Source organism: Oncorhynchus kisutch, linkage group LG24, assembly GCF_002021735.2.
Source record: "Oncorhynchus kisutch isolate 150728-3 linkage group LG24, Okis_V2, whole genome shotgun sequence".
Taxonomy (NCBI): Eukaryota; Metazoa; Chordata; class Actinopteri; order Salmoniformes; family Salmonidae; genus Oncorhynchus; species Oncorhynchus kisutch.
This window is the reverse complement of record NC_034197.2, coordinates 12,413,339-12,429,449: the sequence shown is the minus strand read 5'-3', so window position 1 is coordinate 12,429,449 and position 16,111 is coordinate 12,413,339. Positions and strand designations below refer to the sequence as shown.

Below are 16,111 nucleotides of genomic sequence, written 5' to 3'. Positions count from 1 at the left end.
CCATTTTAAAGTAAAGGCTGTAACAGGAAAATGTGGAAGAGGTCAAGGGGTGTGAATACTTTCTGAAGGACCTGTATGTTGAACTATTGTTAATGTTTGTGTCGCCATAGGTGAGGAAGACCACTACACACAATGAAGTGTGTACCTGTCCTCGGCTCCACTCGTAGGCTTCAGGTGAGTAGCGTGTTCCACACAGCTCTATCTGGACAACCCTCTTGCAGTCCAATCTACCCACAACGTCTGAAGGGGGTCCCGGGCCAATCTTGGGCATCCACATGGATGAGACCCACAGGGCCGTGTCTGACAAACACAGGACACAAATGTACTGTTTCACAGAAATAGATTCAGCCTAGTCCTGCATAACAAAAAAATTGTGCTCATCAGAGATTCTCCATTGAAAGTGCTTTTTATTCCAGGACTAGGCTTAATCTTTGTCCGGGAAACCGGCCCTGAAAGTATTCTAGTTGTTCTTGCATATGAAAAATGCAAGCTTACAAGTACAATACTTATTTCTCAGCAAATGCTTGGAGAATACGGTATGCTACGGTGTGATCACCACCTGTTTAAAAAAAAAGTGGGCCTATACAGTTAAACATTACAACAAATGTATCTTGAGTGCTTTGTGTCAAAACATTATAACAGTAACCTTTGTCCTGCATCTGTCAGGAAGGTTCATTCGACATTTAGCCTAAATGTGTGACGAGGAGAAAGACGGAGCAGGTGTTGTTTTGAGGCACATCTGAAAGGTAAACTGAACACTGCCGAACTGCAGTTAGTAGGCCTTTGCTATTAATGTCCAAAATCACTTTCCTCACATCTCAGATTGCATAGTGCAGAAAAGGGGGCTCCTCCTCACCAATAGTAAGGTGGATAAAGCCCGTGGCCAGGATTGTACGGTAGGCCTCATACACGTTGACGTCCCCAACATCAGCCACCGTCAGAGACTCATAGGGCACTGCCCGGGTGTCACTTTTGTAGGCCCTCAACATGGCAGACCCTGCTCTGATCTGACAATGGCTAAATCTGTAAAGGACCATGCATTGTCTTACTTTTGTGTAACAAGCACAATTTGTTAGACACAAGTGAGAAAGTTACAGATGCACAAATATCATACTTCCCCCCCCCCCCCAAAAAATGGGGGTATGCTTGGGGGTATGATATTTGTGTCGAACTCTCACTCATCATTATTCATGATTCATTCAGAATTATCGGTAACCATGGTAGCATCCACATTTAATGTGAAAGTGTTTAGAAACATATTCTATTCTTATTTACAATAAAAGTGACTCCAAAATGGCACAATATGTTATTTACCATTCATTTCTATTGGGTACAATATAATCTGAAACCACCAAAACAAACAGCAAATGCATCCAACAAGTTGTAGAGTCACAAGCTTGATGTAGTCATTGCGCGCTATGAATATGGGATCAAATACTCAACTTTTTACTACTTTAATACAAAAGTGAATTTGTCTCGTTACTTTTGCTCCCCTAAAATGGGGGTTCTATGTACAAAAAGTGCTGTAATTTCAAAACAGTTTACCCCGATATGCATGAAAATACCCTCAAATTAAAGCTGACAGTCTTTAACCTTACAGTCATTGTATCATTTCAAAACCAAAGTGGTGGAGTACAGAGCTAAAACAACAAAAAATGTGTCACTGTCCCAATACTTTTTGAGCGCACTGTATTTGTTTCCTGAAAGTTCTACACACATGGGTGGGAATGGGGAGAGAAACTATTTTGACATTATTATTATTTTCCTTTTTCAGGTAAATTCAATGATTTTATATTGGTGGGTTCCCACAACTTCACAGAGTGACTTTTCTATTTCCACCACAACCTGAGGTCTTCCAGGTCCACGTTGGACACGAAGCACGTCTGTACTGTAGCTCTGCCTCTTCCAAGCTCCCACTGGGCCTGCAGCCTCTCAGGAGCACCATGGCAGACTGGCACAGCAGCCAATCAGCTAACGTCTTCATACCAGCGCTGTCCTGATTGGCCAGGGCCCGCCTTCCACAGAGGCTGAGATGCAGCATGTTGGCAGCCACTCTGGCACTGGGGCACTGCTGAGAGAAACAACGATATGAGCATAATATGAGTCTTGGATTCAGGGCATATCTCTGATACCTCTGATAATGTAATGGATTTGCATACTAAGCACCAAGCCCTTATTTACTGAACGGAATACTGAATTAATCTTTAATACCTTGCATACCCTTCAATGAAGTAAAGGTTTGAAAATCCTAATTAGACTCCTACCTTATTGGGGTTCCTTCGCATGAAGGAATTATATATATTTTTAAAAATGTTCTTTATTTATCTAGGCAAGTCAGTTAAGAACTAATTCTTATTTACAATGACAGCCTACTGGGGAACTGACTAGAGGAAGAACGACAGATTGTTACCTTGTCAGCTCGGGGATTTGATCTAGCAACCTTTCAGTTACTGACCCAATGCTCTTACCACTAGGCTACCTGCCGCCCCGAGCTGCATGTCAGCACACTGGCAGGTAGGGCAGGGAGCTGCTTCTCCTGGAAACACCTGCTAGCCAGGCCCCCTGTTCCATAGAACAGGTTGGCCTGGCCAAATATCTCATAGGAAATGGCACTGACAGCCCTGGCATCTGCCTTGCTGTAATTGATTACCACTCCCTGGCTTGGAACTGCAGTGGCCACCTTTGGAGAGAGCAAAGATGAAAAGATGTTCAGCAACTCCTGGTAGAACAATCGAAGTTTGCTTAAAAAATGGATAGATAGAAAGGGTTTATAGAAGGTATGGCTGAACCCATTTAGTCGACTGGTCGATATGCTGTTGGTCGACTGAGATGTTTTTAGTCGAGCAGTCGCAAATATACAGTATGTTTTTATTTTATTTTTATGGCACACGGACACCTGTCTGATTCACGCCTGTCTCAGTGGACTAATCCATTGCGAAGGTGACGGGGATGACACACCAGTATCACCAGTAGTACGTTTACAGTTCTAATCTACAATGTCTGTTTGGGTACTAGAGTTTCTGTTTATGGATTCAACATATTATTATTACAGTATTTTACCATTCTCATTGTCAGAGTGGACACGGTGTTTGCGGACCGTACAACCTAGGCTACGCTTGTGAGGAATGCGTTTTGGTTTATTTAATTCCATTTACGAGTTTTGTTTGTAGCGCTCCTGTCAATGTTGAGTAAGGAAGTACACCTGATTGTGCATAGAATTAGGCCTAGGCTAACTGGCCTGCACGCAAATGTAGGCCTATAAATGTAGCCATTTGGGGATCTGATTGAGAAATATGAAGTCATTTTTTTCTTCACCTCAAACAGCAGGTGGTTTTACATATATTGAGAATGACAACAGTTCCTCAACGTTTCTCTTTCGATAACTCCTCGCGTGAAGGGGGGGGGGGGGATATCATGCTCTGGTCCGGTGGAAACGTAATAAAGTAGGCCTACCTGATTACTTCTTATCATTTGCACAAATAGTTTACAGCTGTGTCTGCCTGGAGCTCACTGGCACAGGAAACTCGGGGGGCCAAGAATATTTTATACAATGTTGCAAGTTTGCTAGTGCCAGCTTCAGGCCGGACCAAGTTGTTAGTTGATACAATGTTTCACGTTCCTTGCAGACATGCCATGCGTAGCCATTGTGATTTATACGATATTAATATTATTTAATTTTTGTATTTTACCCCACAATTTCGATCTTGTCTCATCGGTGCAACTCCTCAAAGCGCTCAGGAGGCAAAGGTCGAGTCATGCGTCTTCCGAAACATGACCCGCCAAACCACGCCTCTTAACACCTGTCCTCTTAACACGGAAGCCACCTGGACCAATGTGTCGGAGGAAAACTGTACAACAGGGAACCGAAGTCAGCTTTTAGGCGCCCAGCCTGCCACAAGGAGTCGCTAGAACGCGATGGAACAAGGACATCCCGGCCGGCCAAACCCTTCTCTAACGCCGGACGACGCTGGGAAAATTGTGCGCCGCCAAACCGGTCTCTCGGTCAAGGCCGTCTGTAACGCAGCCTGGGATCGAACCCAGTTCTGTAGTGACGCCTTAAGCACGACGATGTAGTGCCTTAGACCGCTGCACCACTAGGGAGGTCCTCCTGGCTCCCTTTTGAGTCATTTGAGTCATTTGATCACAGTGTTCTTAAAGCATAAGACAAGCTCAATAGCCTACATATAGTTGATTTTAATAAAACACATAGGGTGTGTCTGTATAAGGAAAACTGCACCTTTTAAAATTTCAACCAATCGATTGGTCAAAAGAACAGATGTATCTCGGTCGTCGAAGATTTTATTTAGTAAGGGATAGCCCTAATAGAAGGGCTGGTTGTTTTGAATGTTCAGGTTGTGTTATTGTATTTCTCTGAGGATGATTACCTTAGGTGCCATCAGGCAGGAGTTGCCATATTTGTTCACCCATATAGAGTTGAAGGGCAGCTGTAGACTAGAGTCTTTCTGAGCCAAGCAGCAGCCACAGTCAGTGATAACCAGCTGGGGGCAACCATCTGCACAATAAAGATATTAAATAACAATACGATTACTCAATGTTGGTTGAAATGAGGAAGAGGTCCAGCAGCTGCCGCACCATCAGAGAGCCCTCTCTCCTGCTGGGCACGTTCACCTCCAGGCACTGACGCAGGGTGTACGGGTAACTATGGAAACAGGGGGAGGAGAGGTTAGATCAGTATACTCTGGGGTGAATATAGAGTTGGACGAATCTAGACATAATACATAATGGGCCGGTTTCCCGGACACAGATTAAGCCTAATCCTGGACTAAAAAAACAAATGCTTTTTAGTCCAAAAGTTGGCTTCATCTGGGGCTGGGAAACAGACCCCAAGAGATTGAGATAAAGCTGGAGGATGGATGGAGGAGAATGATCCTTACTTCTTCATGACCAGGAGCAGAGTACGGCTGTTGCCCAGGCTCTCAGGGTTGAGTCTGGCAGGACATCTGGGTACTCCTCCTGGGCACCGGGTAGAAGGGGTACATCCGCTGTGATTGGCCGGTACACCCTGATCACATTGGGTTGGGCAGACACGTCCCCAAAATACCTGCAAAACTAACCAACAGCTGTTCAGTCAATAGAAATCAACTTGAAAGGCACTCTTGATTGCATGCCAAAACTCAGTTTTATGTTCAGTCAATCTTTCGAGAGACAATCTCAAAATATGTTGGGCTATTCTGTGTCTATTGAAAGTAAGTTGATGCTGTGACTGATTGCTGTTACTAACCCGTTTAATGCAATCTGTTCCTCTTTTTCCTGTTGCCTGGTGAGAGGGCCTGCAGGGATCAGCTCCTGGGACATGGTTCTCAGAATAGCCTTGCTTGATGAACCAGCCTGCAGGGGAACAGGGAATACAATCGTATTACTATGCCAATTGCATGCTGAATATAGCCAGTATTCTACAGTAATATTTGAAAACCAAAAGTAACACACACTCCATGTGCCCCAATAATCTGTCCTTACTTGTTGTAAGAACAGGCTATACAGAGTTTCCCCCATATTTCTTCTACCACTCCTTTTTTTTATCCATGAAGTTCATGATATCTGAATATGGCTGTGCAATTAAATAAACAAAAATTATTTTGACAATTTTATTATTATTTTATTGTACTACATGTCGTACTTCCTTTTGGTAGTTCGGGAAATTGTAGATAGAACTTATAGACTGTGACAATTTTAGCATGTAAATCTTGGTGGGGCAAAAAAAGTGGGATGCATGCCATCAAAGCCACTACACAACACAACACTGAACAATACATTAATAGCACTATACCACTGCACACCTTGCTTTCAGCAGAGCCTTGTCTGACAGCGAAACAGTTCATTCAGCCTCATTTACTGCCTTTGAAAAAAACATAGCTGATATGGCTGACTTGCTTAAAGAAATGTGAAGAAATTTCTACTGACAATTGAGATGTACAAACTATGGCATAAGGGGACGACAAGCGGATAAGAGGCAATCCGCAATTTAGATTAAGACATTAATGAGCGAACTAGGACGAACGTAGTCAATGCAACTATTTTTTGACCATCTGATCATTTATCACTCCAGTGTTAATCTGCTAAATTGTAATTATTCACCTAACTCCTTATGCCTTTTGCACACAATGTATATAGACTATTTTTTCCCTTCTTTTTTTCTACTGTGTTATTGACTTGTTTATTGTTTACTCCATGTGTAACTCTGTGTTGCTGTCTGTTCACACTGCTATGCTTTATTTTGGCCAGGTCGCACTTGTAATGAGAACTTGTTCTCAACTAGCCTACCTGGTTAAATAAATGTGAAAAAAAATACAATTTGTTCAGCACTTTTGAAATGTACGGCGACAGAATTCAGAACATGGACGGTTCTTACAGTATTCTCCTTGTACACCAAGTCAGATCCATAGGATACATTTCTCAAAAACAGGCTATAGGCTACATGTGCACCACCAAGTCAGATCAGTAGGTGAAAATAGACCAAATTATTAGGGTGAGGCACATGGTCTACTAACAGCTTACATACACTTAGTATTACTTTCTCAGCTACAGTATACATATCTCCTTGGCATATTACATAATTTATGCAGCAGCATACAATACATTTTTGGACTCACCTTGTTGTGCTGTGCACACTTGAAAAGGAGGGTGGCGCGGTGGTCCTTTGTGGGCAACTTCTGTCATCAAAGTCTGGCATTTTCTGGATTTATGGTGCTTCAAGACAACTGGGAACTCGGGGGAAAAAAAGGTTGAATCATGATGATTTCAGTGATGTTGAGGTCGTAGCTCTAGAAAGAGGCCCGAGTTCACAACTTACAATTCCAAGTTGGAAGAAAGTTCAAAATGTATTTTCCCAGTCGTAGCCCAGTTGTCTTGAACTCACTAGTCAGATTTTGCAGTTCCGAGTTAGCAGTTGTTTTGAGCGCTGCACAAATCATGCTTCATTGACAACATATCCAACGTTGAACTAGGAAAAAAACTAGGAAAAAATACCCTTAATCTTAGACTTGGGACAATAGCCACAGCCACTCCACTGAATAGCAGGCTAATGATTACTTTGAAATGCTTGCAGTTAGCCACTGATTCCTTCCAAATCACTCATTGCTGAACTTGCGATTTCTAACTTGTTTTGTAATGTTTATGTCCAATGGCCGATGAGCACCGAAACATTTTATCTATAATTTCTCCGCATTATTTCTCTTCATATGACAAGGATTAAAAAGGATTTGCCAGTAGATTGTCTACTTGATTCATGATGATGACTGCTAGCTAAGATTTTGAAGGTATGATGTTGACAGTCCAATCAAAGCTACTATAGATATACAGTGCCTTGCGAAAGTATTCGGCCCCCTTGAACTTTGCAACCTTTTGCCACATTTCAGGCTTCAAACATAAAGATATAAAACTGTATTTTTTTGTGAAGAATCAACAACAAGTGGGACACAATCATGAAGTGGAAGGACATTTATTGGATATTTCAAACTTTTTTAACAAATCAAAAACTGAAAAATTGGGCGTGCAAAATTATTCAGCCCCTTTACTTTCAGTGCAGCAAACTCTCTCCAGATGTTCAGTGAGGATCTCTGAATGATCCAATGTTGACCTAAATGACTAATGATGATAAATACAATCCACCTGTGTGTAATCAAGTCTCCGTATAAATGCACCTGCACTGTGATAGTCTCAGAGGTCCGTTAAAAGCGCAGAGAGCATCATGAAGAACAAGGAACACACCAGGCAGGTCCGAGATACTGTTGTGAAGACGTTTAAAGCCAGATTTGGATACAAAAAGATTTCCCAAGCTTTAAACATCCCAAGGAGCACTGTGCAAGCGATAATATTGAAATGGAAGGAGTATCAGACCACTGCAAATCTACCAAGAATCTACAGAAGACTGATCAGAGATGCAGCCAAGAGGCCCATGATCACTCTGGATGAACTGCAGAGATCTACAGCTGAGGTGGGAGACTCTGTCCATAGGACAACAATCAGTTGTATATTGCACAAATCTGGCCTTTATGGAAGAGTGGCAAGAAGAAAGCCATTTCTTAAAGATATCCATAAAAAGTGTTGTTTAAAGTTTGCCACAAGCCACCTGGGAGACACACCAAACATGTGGAAGAAGGTGCTCTGGTCAGATGAAACCAAAATTGAACTTTTTGGCAACAATGCAAAACGTTATGTTTGGTGTAAAAGCAACACAGCTCATCACCCTGAACACCCCATCCCCACTGTAAAACATGGTGGTGGCAGCATCATGGTTTGGGCCTGCTTTTCTTCAGCAGGGACAGGGAAGATGGTTAAAATTGATGGGAAGATGGATGGAGCCAAATACAGGACCATTCTGGAAGAAAACCTGATGGAGTCTGCAAAAGACCTGAGATTGAGATTGAGATTGAGACCTGAGACCTGAGATTTGTCTTCCAACAAGACAATGATCCAAAACATAAAGCAAAATCTACAATGGAATGGTTCAAAAATAAACATATCCAGGTGTTAGAATGGCCAAGTCAAAGTCCAGACCTGAATCCAATCGAGAATCTGTGGAAAGAACTGAAAACTGCTGTTCACAAATGCTCTCCATCCAACCTCACTGAGCTCGAGCTGTTTTGCAAGCTGTTTTGCATCTCTCGATGTGCAAAACTGATAGAGACATACCCCAAGCGACTTACAGCTGTAAGGTGGCGCTACAAAGTATTAACTTAAGGGGGCTGAATAATTTTGCACGCCCAATTTTTCAGTTTTTGATTTGTTAAAAAAGTTTGAAATATCCAATAAATGTCGTTCCACTTCATGATTGTGTCCCACTTGTTGTTGATTCTTCACAAAAAAATACAGTTTTATATCTTTATGTTTGAAGCCTGAAATGTGGCAGAAGGTCGCAAAGTTGAAGGGGGCCGAATACTTTCGCAAGGCACTGTAACGTGATTTGACATCAGTCAATCAATCAAATTTATTTACAAAGCCCTTCTTACATCAGCTGATGTCACAAAGTGCTGTACAGAAACCCAGCCTAAAACCCTAAACAGCAAGCAATGCAGGTGTAGAAGCACGGTGGCTAGGAAAAACTCCCTAGAAAGGCCAGAACCTAGGAAGAAACCAGGAACCAGGCTATGAGGGGTGGCCAGTCCTCTTCTTGCTGTGCCGGGTGGAGATTATAACAGAACATGGCCAAGATGTTCAAATGTTCATAGATGACCAACATGGTCAAATAATAACCAATTTGGGTTTCCAATCTCTCCAAAAGAATGTGGTGATCGATGGTATCAAAAGCAGCCCTGTCTAGGAGCACGAGGACAGATACAGAGCCTCGGTCTGACGCCATTAAAAGGTCATTTACCACCTTCACAAGTGCAGTCTCAGTGCTATGATGGGGTCTAAAACCAGACTGAAGCGTTTCATATACATTGTTTCTCTCCAGGAATGCAGTGGGTTGCTACGCAACAGCTTTTTCCATTTTTTTTTTTAAGAAATGGGAGATTCGATATAGGCCGATAGTTTTTCATATTTTCTGGGTCAAGGTTTGGCTTTTCAAGAGAGGCTTTATTACTGCCACTTTTAGTGAGTTTGATACACATCTGGTGGATAGAGAGCCATTTATTATGTTCAACATAGGGGACATCCTTTTTTCTGTCACCAATGACCTTGAACCTTCTTGGATGGACATTTCTAATGTAACTCTATGGCAGCACCCAAGGGGCTAGAATTTTAGAGCGCTACCCTTAGACTTGGCGGTGACATAATCCCCATGAGTGACAGAACACTGAGCCAATCACGGTGCAACACTCCGTATTTTCTGCTGGCTTTCCCCACCATCACAGGAAGCACTGTTCTAGGCTGAAACACCTGCATTTTGGAGTGCCTTACTCAAGAAAACAAAAAAAAGAGACAATGTTTGTATGTGGCTTTATTAACTCAATGTTATATATATATATATACATATATATTTTTACATTGTTTGCAAACTGATATGTGACACATATTAATGCCAAAATAACATGCAAAACAGGCAAGCCCAAATAAATGTGGGATTCATAACAGGTGGTCCAGCCAAAATGATGGGTCTCCACTGCTTGTAGATCAACTTGTAGCTATTAAAAATATTGCCAGACCATTACTCTGTCCAGTTAATAATGTTAAGTTAATAATGTTGGCCGAAAATGATCTTCTACGCCAAACAGTATCTAATAACGCCTTTCAGACAGCTGGGACAGATATGTTATGACTAGGCAATCTTTTTTTATAGCTACAAGTTGATCTACAAGTTATATCTACCATTTCTGAACTATCAAAAGAAAGTATGACATTTAGTATGACCTCAAATCTGCTAGTTAATCAACTTGCTGCCTAGCTAAGACTTAACTCCAGTGTTCGATCCATTGCAGTGATCTTACTACGGAGCTAGGTCTATAACTAACTACAGCTATTTTTATTGTATATATTTGCTGCCTAAAGCCATGTTGTTATTTACCTGGATTTCCTGGCATGTCACAGCACTACATTTGTCGTTGAATCAAACCCGCCCCAGACCAAAAGCACCACTTTATTTCTTGGCAAACCGTTGCTCTCCAAACCTCCTGAATCCACCGGACTGCAGCTGTGTAGCAATATCACTCAACAACGTGTGGTAATATCGGTACCGAACAGGTAGGAAAGTTTGAGGCTGAACGGTGTGGACTGGTTGTCCTACACAAAGACACTCACCTTGGAACTTTGCTGTTAGTAACCTAACTGGAAAACTGACCGTTCCAACTCAACCCCACTGCTGATGGCATGTTTTACAGACATGCTTTACCAATAAAGCAAGTTTTATACTTTCTCCATCAGTCCTCGTCGTTCATAAGATCCACAAGGACAAATCGTTATGTAAACAAACTAGAACATACAGAGGCATCCTTGTTACAGTCACCGAATGTTATTTTGTTACTTGACCTGTTTTAGAATTAAAGAGACAATTGAAAGTGCGACAATTACAATTTTACCGGCGTCAGCAAATTATGCAAATAGGCCTAAAAACGATTTAAACTTTACTCAATTGTCCTAAAGCACTTTAATATTTTTGAGTAATACATCAAGTATTTTTAACATTGATACTTCAATCACTTCTAATCATACACATGCAAATAGTAATGTGAATGTGAGCTGTGTAGCCAAATATAATTTGATGTGATCTACTGTATTTCCAACACTTGTTAGAAAACACATTGAGGCATTTTCCTAATATCTGAGACACAAGTCAATATCCACTGGCATTATCTAATACTAATAAATTGTCTAGTAGTCTTATTGGAAGTCTAACATTCTTCATGTATGTGGCTAGGGGTTATTGACATTTCATGGACTTGTAATGCTGTTATGAATGATTCCTGTTTTTCCTCTTGTCTTGTGAATACTATTATGACCCATTCTGTGTAGTCAACATGGTCTTTTTCTTCAGGTCTTCAGGTCCAAATGACACAGGAAGCAGCTCTCCTACAGTCATTTCCACATAAGACCCATCAGGCTTGGATAGGTACACGGACCACTGATCACCAAACTACAAGGGAAAAGTTAGTTGGATTACTTGAGGTTGTTCCATTATAGTTGGATGGCTTTGTGCTGTTCCATTAATTTTAAATCCACAGTAGATGTAGGTTTCCTGGATTAGACCTTGGATCCATTCTCAATGCAGTCTTTCCCATTCCCTTTCCGTTTGAATAAACATTCAGAAAATAAATGGGTTCAAAGTTGACGCATTTTGCATACCCCACCATACCATGAGACATCCATGTCTTCATTACTGGAAAAGATAAATGGTTGAGTTTGAAATCATTTAAAAGTTTACAAACAGCGTTGTCAAACTATTTTACAATTTCTTGACATTAAAAAAATAATATATATATATTTTTTTAAATCAAAATGATAAAATAGTTTTACAACTCTGTTTGTAAGCTTTTAAATGAGAACAATCTCAAACGTTGATCTTTTCCAGTGGTGATGAAGACATGGATGAGTCATGGTATGGTGGGTATGCAAAATAGGTGAACTTCTAGTACCTTCATCTCTTGAATGTTTCGACATTCAGCTCCAGAAAGTCACTTTCTGAGCACTTCTACAACGAGCAAATATCTATGGAATGTTTTGTTCAAATCAAAAGGGGGTGCTGTCAAAAAGTGATTGCATAAAATTGTTTTTTACCATGCGATCATTCACAGATCATTGACAAATCCAAGTTGTATAAATAATCGACTTACCTCTCGCATGAACTGTCTGCAACCTCCACATGGTGAGATGAACTGGTCTTCCAGGTCACTAGAAAATCAATCATATCATTAGCAACATTACCCGCAGTGGTGATTTTCAGTACTGTGTTGTTAACCAATATTTTATGTTGACAATAATACAGTGTAGTAGTATTTAAACACTTCAGGGAGATCACCTCATAGGAGTAGAATGTTTTAACCATCTACACACTCTGACGGGCAGCAGAACCCAGTGAACTCAAACAATTTCATGTAAAAGTGTTATGTAGTCTGATGAACTCAATGGGACGATATATAACTGAATCAATAATTATTTTGGATCAACTGTTGTTTACTCGGAAACAAGGCAAAGTTCAGGAATACTGCACCTGGCAATGGCAATAGTCTTGAAACGTCTGTATCCCTCGGAAACAGCTTTTGCAATAGTTGTTCTCTCTGCACAGAGACCAAGATTGTAGCTTGCATTTTCTACATTGCATCCTGTTAAGAAATAAGGAGGATGCTTTAGTTAATGTTTTCTGTGTTCGTAAGAGCTCCCGGAATCTCTTGAATGGTATCAAATCAAATACAGAACACATGTCTTCATCCTTAACAACACTATAAAAGTACTTTAATGAATCTCAATGATCATTCTTGATTCAGATAACACTTAGAGGGTTAGATGTGATGCTGCTGAGGGCAGTCTGACTGTCATATATTGTTATTGACTTTTCCATATTGTATGACCTGCACTAAACAGGAATGTAAATAATCAGGAATGTAGATATTCTGTATATTTGTACATCTCTGGACTAGTCGTACAGGCATATATATATAATTTTTTTACGTTGACATTTTAGTCATTTAGCAGACGCTCTTGTCCAGCAATAAGCGACTTACAGGAGCAGTTAGGGTTAAGTGCTTTGCTCAAGGGCACATAGACAGATTTTCACCTTTCGACCTTTCGGTTACTGGCCCGTTGCTGTTAACCGCTAGGCTACCTGCCTCACCTGACCCACCCCTCTCTGACAGGATTAACCATAAACAATCTAAATGCTAATGTGTCAAAAATATATATTTTAAATGAAACAGAAAACTATACGACAAGTTAGTCTCGACCAGGCCATTGTTATATCATTCAGAAGCAAAACAGGATTTAAAAAAACAGTATTAAAACAAGGTTTAGACCTACTTAAAATTTTTGGGGGAATAGATTAGAATAATTAGTTCTGTAGAAAGCCTTCAGTGCAAAATATACACGAGGAGGGATTCTTACATTTAAGTAAAGAGAATAAAGTCTGTGTCCACAGTGGACAAGATGTTTGACTTTTACCAAGCCTTTACTCTACTGAGGACTTGCATTGCAATCACTTAACATTGCAGTGCCAATGAATGCAACAAATGTAACATTGCCTTGGTCTTAACAACCAATGTCATTGTATCAATACTAATAATTACTAAGTGCACAGTGAAATCAAAACATTGGCACCACTGACCAACCTGCACAATAGTCAACATTGTGAGAAATGAATCTAATGAAACACCTAAATACTTTTTTGGGGTCAAAAAGTAGGAACGTCTAAACAATCTAAACGCTAAATGTGTCAAAAATATTTTTAAAAATGAAACAGAAAACTATACAACAAGTTAGTCTCGACCAGCCGAAACATTAAAAAGAACAATATTCTGTCTGTGCAGTAGTTCAACAGGCACAGGAGTTTTTGATCGCAAACATGTTTTACCAATATTGAATCTGGAAAATGCTGTTTGTATCCACTGATGGTGGCCAGACCAGCCACTCTGACAACAAGAAACTTTATAACTTATTATTCTCCTTTTAGTAATTCCATTCCTATACAGAAGGCACATCTTCTAATTCATTGTTCATAACAATGATATAAGCAGTCGTGACTGCGCTGTTGGGCTTTATTCAAGCAATCTGAAGAGTTAAATACACAACATACTGTACCAAATAAATCAATGGATCCATTTTATCAGCCCCCAACCCATGTTTTATTATTATTATATTATTTGTAAGCCCCTCACCTGTAAAAACGGTTCCATCATGTGCCAACAGGGCTGCCCCCACCCGGAACTTGCTGTAGGGACAGTAGGCAAACTCTTTGGCCCCCTGGGACTGGTAAATAAGAGGTTTAATCCAATCCTCATTCTCTTCTTCACTCGAGTGATTGCTGGCTTCTGTGTCTGCTTCGTCGACCCTGAGCTCATTGATCCTGAGGTCTGTCATAACAACACTTTCTTGTCAGTGTCTGTGTTGTATCTGTGTCCGTGTGAGAGTGTGTTGAGAGAGAGAGTTAAGAGGTAGAAATAGAGAGTGGATTGATTGACAGCTGTAGATATAAAAGCAGGTTTTTAAGAGCCACATGAAGTGGTGCTGTGTGTTTGGTGCCTACGATATCTGTAAAGACATAGTTTCAAATCAAATCAAACCTTATTTGCCACATGTGCCGAATACAACAAGTGTAGACTTTGTACAACAAGTGTAGTGCTTACTTACAAGCCCTTAACCAACAGTGCAGTTCAAGATGAAAATATTTACCAAGAAGGCTAAAATAAAAAGTTATAATAAAAAGTAACACAATAAGAATAACAATAACGAGGCTATATACAGGGGGCACCGCTACCAAGTCAGTGTGCAGGGGTAGAGTTTAATGGCTTGGGGGTAGAAGCTGTTGAGGAGCCTTTTGGTCCTAGACTTGGCGCTCGGGTACCGCTTGCCATGCGGTAGCAGAGAAAACAGTCTATAACTTGGGTGACTGGGGTCTGACAATTTTATGGGCTTTCCTCTGACACACCTATTATATAGGTCCTGGATGGCAGGAAGCTTGGCCCCAGTGATATATTGGGTACTACCCTCTGTAGCGCCTTACGGTCAGATGCTGAGCAGTTGCCATACCAGGCGGTGATGCAACTGGTCAGGATGCTCTCGATGGTGCAGTTGTAGAACCTTTTGAGGATCTGGGGGCCCATGCAAAATGTTTTCAGTCTCCTGAGGGGGATTTTTTTTCCCGTGCCCTCTTCACGACTGTCTTGGTATGTTTGGACCATGATAGTTCATTGGTGATGTGGACACCAAGGAACTTGAAACTCTCGACCTGCTCCACTAAAGCCCTGTCGATGTTAACGGGGGCCTGTTCGGCCCGCCTTTTCCTGTAGTCCACGATCAGCTCCTTTGTCTTGCTCACATTGAGGGAGAGGTTGTTGTCCTGGCACCACACTGCCAGTTCTCTGACCTCCTCCCTATAGGCCATCTCATCGTTGTCGGTGATCAGGCCTACCACTGTTGTGTAGTCAGCAAACTTAATGATGGTGTTGGAGTCGTGTTTGGCCACGCAGTCGTGGGTGAACAGGGAATACAGGAGGGGACTAAGTACACACCCCTGAGGGGCCCCAGTGTTAAGGATCAGCGTGGCAGACGTATTGTTGCCTACTCTTACCACCTGGGGGCGGCCCATCAGGAAATCCAGGATCCAGTTGCAGAGAGAGGTGTTTAGTTCCAGAGTCCTTATCTTAGTGATGAGCTTCGTGGGCACTATGGTGTTGAACGCTGAGCTGTAGTCGATGAACGGAATTCTCACATACAGTAGGTGTTCCTTTTGTCCAGGTGAGAAAGGGCGGTGTGGAGTGCGATTGAGATTGCATCATCTGTGGATCTATTGGGCCGTTATGCGAATTGGAGTGGGCCTAGGGTTTCCGGGAGGATGCTGTTGATGTGAGCCATGACCAGCCTTTCAAAGCACTTCATGGCCACCGACGTGAGTGCCACGGGCGGTAATCATTTAGGTAGGTTACCTTTGCTTCTTTGGGCAAAGGGACTGTGGTTGTCTGCTTGAAACATGTAGGTATTTTCAGACTCAGTCAGGGAGAGGTTGAAA

General features: G+C 41.4%; 1 protein-coding gene and 1 pseudogene across 1 annotated transcript; both read right to left on the bottom strand.

The window, feature by feature from the left end:
* Positions 1–1,438: 1,438 nt before the first annotated feature.
* Positions 1,439–9,846, bottom strand: LOC109869686 (serine/threonine-protein kinase PINK1, mitochondrial-like; annotated as a pseudogene).
* Positions 9,847–9,940: 94 nt separating this feature from the next.
* On the bottom strand, positions 9,941–14,607 carry LOC109869325 (cytidine deaminase). Its single transcript, XM_020459402.2, has 4 exons — positions 14,262–14,607; positions 12,605–12,716; positions 12,228–12,285; positions 9,941–11,530 (listed from the first exon to the last, which is right to left on the bottom strand). Exons 1-4 carry the CDS (start codon positions 14,461–14,463, stop codon positions 11,390–11,392), a joined length of 513 nt encoding a protein of 170 aa, XP_020314991.1. The 5' UTR covers positions 14,464–14,607; the 3' UTR covers positions 9,941–11,389.
* Between the last annotated feature and the right edge of the window lie 1,504 nt (positions 14,608–16,111).

Coding starts and splice junctions, on each gene's coding strand:
- LOC109869325 (XM_020459402.2), bottom strand. CDS start 14,463: ATGACAGACCTCAGGATCAATGAGCTCAGGGTCGACGAAGCAGACACA. Junction 12,286..12,604: donor AAGACTATTGCCATTGCCAG/GTGCAGTATTCC, acceptor TTGATTTTCTAG/TGACCTGGAAGACCAGTTCA. Junction 11,531..12,227: donor GCAGACAGTTCATGCGAGAG/GTAAGTCGATTA, acceptor TTTCCCTTGTAG/TTTGGTGATCAGTGGTCCGT.